Below are 7,661 nucleotides of genomic sequence, written 5' to 3' on the forward strand. Positions count from 1 at the left end.
AAAATACTTAGAAAAATATTCTGATTTCGAATATGTAAATTAAAACTCTATGCTTTCATTCAAAAAAGTAAAAAACTTAAACAATTATAATAATAAAAAAATATTTAAAATATAATTTTTTAATAAAAACGTTGTTTTTTTTTAACAGATTGAAACTATTTAAAAAATATTTTCAAAAACATTAATACTTCGTGAGATAATGAGTGTTTTACGCTTAATGAATCACCCTGTATAAATCATACCTATATAAATTTTACATATAAACCATATTATAAATATATTTATTTAAATAAAAATAGGTTATGGATACATGGACACGTCAAGCAGGATTCCCACTAGTTTCAGCTATAAGGAATGGAACTAAACTTACTTTAAAGCAGCAACGTTTTTTGTCCAACCCAAATACTAATTCTTCAAATTCCTCATCTCCGTATAATTTCAAATGGGAAATACCAATCACATATACCACTTCAAACAATAATACGGTGCATAAATTTTGGTTAAGCAAAGACGAGGAGACAAGTGAGTATTATGGGTCAGTATTATTGATATTAATTAAAATATTTATTTAAAAGTTACGATTGACATACCTGATGCTGAATGGATAAAACTAAATCACAGACAAGTTGGATATTACATCATAAACTATTCAGAGAGAGATTGGTGTTTACTTAGCAATTTATTAGAAAAAAATGTTGATGTACGTATTTGGATAATATTTTTCAATCACATTATTAAATTAAAAACGTACAATTTAAAGGCATTAAGTGCGGCTGACCGTTCAAATCTTATTCATGATGCCTTTAGTTTGGCAAAAGCTAATTACTTACCATATGACATTGCGTTAAACATGACAAAATATTTACCTATGGAACATCATTATGTCCCGTGGGAAGTAGCTGCTACAAACTTACAGACATTAAGTGAACATTTATATCAACGTCCGGCACATAAAAATCTTGAAGTAAGATTATTGAAAAACTAATAATAATTACAATGTATTACAAACATTTTTTTACAAAGAATTTTTAATTACTCCAAATTCATGAAATAAACAAGTGATGAACTGATGAACAAATACTTGTGATCAGCGATTCAGCTAACGGCAAATTTTTTTTTTGCAGTTCTAAATTTACTGAAAATATTCATTTGCAACTAATATGTGAATTCTCTTAGTCTCCCATAAAGTGGAAATATTTACAAAATTCAACAAAAACATGAACATTTACAAATAGTTTTCTAGTTAAAATGCATGAAATTACTAAATATAACTTTAATAACATTTCATAATTTCAAAAATTCATATAGTTCCTAGATTTTTTTTTTCACTTGTGTTTTCCGATTTTGCACAATTAGCAATATTATAATTTTTAGAATCAAATAAGTAATTATCGACACCATGACTCATTCTTGAATTTGGACGTCAAATAATACATAAATATATTTATTGTTTTTGAAAGAAATATGTACAACATTTATTGGGAAGCATAAAAGAAGATATTTGGAATGATTCAAGTAATAAAAACTTCATACAACGTAAGTTTCGAGCAGTTATTTTAAAATTAGGATGTACATATGGTTTACCAAGCTATCAAAAGGAAGTGTATGAATTATTTAAACGATTTTTGAATGACAAAATCAAACCGCATCCAGATATTAGTGATACAATTTATTACTATGGTTAGTAGAATTTGAACAGTGTTTACTTATTAAAAGTGATTGGTATTTAATTCATTGTTTATTTAAAATATAAATAAGTATTTTGTATATTTAGGAATGTCTATGGGAAATGAAAGTGAATGGAATATATTGTGGGACATATTTTTAAATGAACAAGATCCTCAGGAAAAAGAGAAACTTAGGGATGCATTGACAGCCTCAAAAGAAACATCAATATTAACTAGGTCAATTGTGCACTTAATTGTATTCATATAAAATAAAATATATTATTTTCTATTCTAGACTGTTGCAACTTGCAAGAAATGAGAATCATGTTAGTTCCCAAGAATATTTAAGAATCATATTACTGATAAACCGTCATCCTTTTGGAACTCAATTCGTATGGGACTTTTTGAGGTGCCTATATATTATATATTAGAATTATATTTTAAGCAATAGTTACAGGACATTTATAAATTAATGTAAATCTATGATATGTTAGGGAGAATTGGCAGAATTTGGCTGATCGTTTTTCTCTTTCTGATGGGCAACTTGGATCTCTCATACCTTCGGTTTGTTCTCATTTCAATACACAAGAACGTATCAGTGAAGTAAATATTATTTATTTTCAAATAACTTAAATTTCGGTTGATGACAACATTTTGAATTTTTATTTAAACTATCAGTAGGTTATGTTTATTTAACATGTCTAATATTTATAAACATTTGAAAATCTTTAGATGAACAAATTTTTAAATTGGTATCCAGAAGCTGTAGCTAGAAAAAATGGAAGACAAACTGCGATAGGAGTTGTATCTAATAATATTAAATGGTTAAAAAAACACGAAGCTGGTATTAATAATTGGTTGATAAATTCCATCTAATTTTAAAAATATCTTTTATTTGATTGTCAATATTTAAAAAATCAATATCTTATTATATAGGTCAAAAATATTTAATATTAGAATGTTAATTTCTATATTGTTACTATTTGTTTATTTATCATATTAATTATACGTGTTTTTACAATATTTCCATAACTTAATAACTTTTAATAAAGTTGAATGTTAATTGTATACAATATATATAACATTACAGATAAAATTAATTACAATTTAAAACGATCCGTTTTTATATAACGATCCATCTTCAAATAATTTGTCAACTTAAGGCACGTAGACAAACAAAAATATGTAGCATCAATAAAGTCATAATCGGAACATTTGAGATCAGCAGTACAACCTCCACAAGATTTTACAACAGCTCTGTAGAATGTATTGATTTTACAATGATGTGTGTGTGTAGGTAGTTTTTTTTTATATTAATGTACACATTGTCACGATGAGTAGGCGAAATAATGCTTCGAACATCAACTTAAGCAACTTGTTCGATGGAAAAGTGTATGTAGTTGTTGCATTGGAGAAGGTCAACATTTAGATTAGTTTTCTAAAGTGTCGGGAAAAACAAAATAAATATTAAGGTAACACGGGAATTTTTACGCAAAATCGGTTTTCGATAAAATTGATTATTGTTTTTGGTGTAACTCTAAAAAAAATGACCGAAGATACATGACATTTTCACTGAATATTTATATCAAAACTTTCTATACACCATGACATTTTACAAATATTTTGACTTGCTTTGAGCTGTTTATGGACGCTGATATTATTGGTGTCTAATTTGCTCACACCGTCAACAACGTATTCGGCACGTTAGCCGATATTTGCATAACGATACGTAGAAAAGATATTATAAAAATAATAAAACTTACCAGATTTATACTGTTGAGTAGATTTATTTTGAGTGAACTCACAATATTAGGATATTAAGTCAAAGAATATAAACAATGATGAATCACAGAATAATAAAAATGTAGGGTATGTGCTAAAAGCAACTTACAAAAAAAGAGTATGAAAAACAACCATCGAAGACAAAAAATGAATGAAGCATTAGTGGAAAGCATGTTTTTACATACGTACAAAAATAATAATAACAAGGCGCTAGCCAAGTTTTTCAGAAAAAATGCACAAAATAAAGATAATTTAAGGTATTATTGATTATAATAATAACGGTAATGAGAAAAATTCTACTGATTTAAAATACTCACATGGTGGAAGAGTTGAGCGGAGAAAAGGGACATAATAAGGATGGTTGGCACCATCGCACAGGGTAGAGTACCGCGATAAGTGAACTGCTTTGCGCGAACAATATCAATAATCAAATTGTTAACACGGCGCATTAGATAGGCAATTCAGGTACATTTTATAATTCAATATGTATATTGAATTGTCAGAAGGACCGCATATTATTGTTTTAATATTACGAGTTTACAGGTCAAGTAGCTGAATCTATACATTTGTATTCTATTGGACCAGAAGAACTGTATTATTTATTTCTATTACTATTCTATTAAATATTGCTGGGCGTTTGTCTGTATTTTTACATCATGTGTTATTTAAATTAATTTTATTATACTACAACTTCTAATACCAAAAGCCGTGTCACCAGTTTCTAAACAAACACACTTACACATTATACACATTTTGCACAACACGCATCACGGAGTTCGACAGTATTCGTCTTGTGATCCCGACCAATACTACAATAACAATACTACACCAATATACATATCCATTTATTCTTTGATTATATTGAGTTCCAGGTGTTAGTGGTGTTATTTAGGCATTCGATGTCCAGGCCTACGTACCAAGACTTATGACCTTGGCCCATTCAACGTATAAATAATATATCCTCAACACACAACATTGGTAATTTACAAAGTATATTATTTAACAATTAATATTTTAATTTATTGCATTTACAAATATTTTTTTTTTGCTCAAAATTAATAAGCTTAAGTATATCTATGATCTTGAATCTCGATCTGGTTGGAATGGTTACATGATTAAATTATGGTTATTATGTAAAAATAGAAAATTGAAAGTAAGTTGGACGAAAATCGTACGTAGATACCTAGGACCTATTTATATCTAATACTGCGGTGCTAAAAGCACTAACAACAAACTTATACAGCCATAACACTCTTAACAGTTATGAACAATCATACAAAGGAATTGGAATGGATTCCAGAAGACGAAAAGCTTACAGAAATTACATCGGCAAGTTTTTTAATGCTTAATTCGGCGAGTGTACAAAAAAAGTATATAAAAATATATAAAAAGTATAAAGTATATAAAAAGTATATAAAAATCATCATCCATGATCATCTCACATCGTCCATTGAACTGCCTTACTGGTCTGTAAAGCCAACGACGACGTTGAAAACCGGAAGACCACCTAAATTATTCAGAGACCTTAGTGACTGTAGTAAACGTCGAAAAACTAAGAATCTACGCGAGCAGGTATCAGTCGAGGAGTTGACGTATGCAGCTAGTGTAAGTCAGCACACATCTGGAAATTATAATGCGGAAAAATTAATAAAATACGTGACTACCACACCAACGAGAGCTACAACAATTCGTAAAGTTATTACTTCTGCTCAAAAAAAAGTAATGGTCAAGAAATTTACACTTCAAGAGGCCCTAGCAATTTTTGTAGAAGGCGACTTCACCAGAAAACAGTGGAAAGTAATACAAAGTGTTAGCAAGAACATATATCCCTGCTACTCCATGATAAAAGAAGCAAAAAAAGAATGTTACCCTGACCAAGAATCGACAATAGTGACCGAAACCTGCTCTGAAGTTGAACTTCAAGCTCTACTTGACCATACTGCATCGCGTCTCTATAAATATGTCATAGAGGTAGTAAATACGTGTTCAGAGGAAGAAAAACAAAATATGGTTTTGATATCAAAATGGGGTTGTGATGGGTCGCAACAGACACAGTTTAAGCAAAAAAAAATTTTAATTTAATTTAATTTAAGCAAAAATTTCAAAATAGCAATGACAACGATGCAAATATTTTTCAAAGCTCACTTGTTCCCATTCGATTAGTAGTAATAATTGATGGAGAACAAAAGAAAATTATATGGTAAAACCCAGTCCCTTCGTCAACTAGATTTTGCAGAGCTATGCGTATACGTTTCATCGCTGAATCTAAAGATGTAACTAAAGACGAAATAAGATACTTTGAAAACCGAATCAAGTCCTGTCGTAATTATTAAATTAAATTTTCAAATACAACCAATATTTTGGTTATTATAACCAATTTAACCAAAAAAATAGATTACAGTAAGTTAACTAAGAACCAAGGTATATCAATACCTTGCAGTTAAAAAAAAAATCCAGTAGTTTTTAAACGAATAGCCCTACCATAGATATATACAACAATATTAATTATATACCAACTTGTTGTATATATTTATGAACCTTTTATTAAATCTAGAAAACCTTTTCTTAGGTAGGCTCCTCTAACCTCACTAGCCCATCATCATAGATTCGTAGGCCATAGCTAGCATGATGAAATGGTTAGATGTGAATCCTATTTCAGGTACCTCTAGAGAAACGGTTACCGATTATTATTATACCAAAATATTTTTTTTAGTCATATTTTATTAAATTTGTACAATCTGTAAGAAAAATACTATCCCACCATGAAGTTCTATTACTGAATAGCTTCTTCAATCATGCCAACCATGACCTAATATGTATCCCTTCCTTGTGCTTATTGTAAAATACCAAAATATAACAATATTTTATAAACTCATTTTTTTGGTGAATATTGAGTTTATCATTATTCCACAAGTTAAAACTTAGACATTTTGTCATAGAAAATATGAAACCCGTGACAAAAGACAAAATATTTTGTCATGATAAAATAGAATAACAGAATAACAAAAATAATTTTCATAATATCATAAATTAATAACAATAAAATAATATCACTACACTAATATAATAATAGTTCTTGTAAAATAAAAAAAAATTATGGGATTCTTAAATCGTGCAACTGTGAAATTACAATATTATTCCATTTTCTACTATTATCATACAACATTTATATCACAATTTAAGACGATTGATAGGATGTAACGGTCGAAAACCAACAATTAGGACAATGTTCAAATATTATGCGATAGCGCTCTCCGTCCCGCGGGCATCTCTGCCCACACCCAAGACAAAACGCCGATATTCATATTATTATAATCGGCGTGTATACACACTATCACCGCTGCCTAGTACCCGTGCAGGTCGAGTTTGACCGGCCAGCACTACGTCATTATCTACGTCATTGTAACACGAATACCGGCCAATTACCATTCATTAGCCAATTATTATAAAATAATATCGTTTTTTTTTTATTTTGCGTGTGATGTGCGACGCGTCCGACGCTCGTACCTGCGTCCGTTGCTTTTATTTTGCCTCTCTGCCGGACAATAACATGAGCGAGCAAAAACACCGCCTCACCGAGGACGTCCTGGTGACGATGCTCGGCACCGCACGCAGAGTTGGGTAATGCACTTAATATTATTATTATTAATACTACACCTAGGCCGGTATTCGTTTTTTTTTTTTGTGTATATTACCTACTATAGTGTATTATTATTGTCGTTATTATTTATGTACGCCGGTAAACACATAGGTACCGTGCTAGTACCCCACGATAATGCAATTGATTTAATATTATTATTATTATTATATATTTGTTTTTTTTTTTTTTACGGTGACTCTTTTGTTGCGGCCAAGTTTTTATACCCGTTGTGGGCTTTTCTTGGCCATAAATTAATTACGATTCTTTCTATAATTATTAAAATAAATATACCTTTCGTTCACCCATCAATTATATTATGTTATTATTGATCTTCCCTATTTCCGTTATTATTTTTACAAATCCCACATCCCCGATTTCCGAATCTCGTCTGTGGGTTGGCGACCCTAACACTAAAGTTTTTCGTCAACGTACGCTCCACGCCGAATCTGGGTAGGCCACCGTGTGAGACGTTACAGTTGGCGACCTTGTCAGGATGTTTTTTTATTGAGTGTACATGACATACACTAGTTACCTGTCGGTCAAATATATATACGTCTTGTGTTCATTAAACA

General features: G+C 30.1%; 1 protein-coding gene across 4 annotated transcripts in view; it reads left to right on the forward strand.

The window, feature by feature from the left end:
• LOC100160057 (glutamyl aminopeptidase) overlaps positions 1-2,742 on the forward strand; it is an 8,912-nt gene extending 6,170 nt beyond the window's left edge. For all 4 annotated transcript variants that reach the window (XM_029489542.1, XM_029489544.1, XM_029489543.1 and 1 more), the window contains exons 9-16: positions 300-522; positions 576-700; positions 761-964; positions 1,461-1,680; positions 1,775-1,904; positions 1,963-2,076; positions 2,162-2,270; positions 2,400-2,742. In XM_029489542.1, coding sequence (XP_029345402.1) covers positions 300-522; positions 576-700; positions 761-964; positions 1,461-1,680; positions 1,775-1,904; positions 1,963-2,076; positions 2,162-2,270; positions 2,400-2,543 — 1,269 coding nt within the window. In that variant the 3' untranslated portion in view covers positions 2,544-2,742. The remainder of the gene's footprint in view (positions 1-299; positions 523-575; positions 701-760; positions 965-1,460; positions 1,681-1,774; positions 1,905-1,962; positions 2,077-2,161; positions 2,271-2,399) is intronic.
• Positions 2,743-7,661: the final 4,919 nt, after the last annotated feature.

The sequence above is a fragment of the Acyrthosiphon pisum genome, chromosome A2, assembly GCF_005508785.2.
Source record: "Acyrthosiphon pisum isolate AL4f chromosome A2, pea_aphid_22Mar2018_4r6ur, whole genome shotgun sequence".
Classification (NCBI taxonomy): domain Eukaryota; kingdom Metazoa; phylum Arthropoda; class Insecta; order Hemiptera; family Aphididae; genus Acyrthosiphon; species Acyrthosiphon pisum.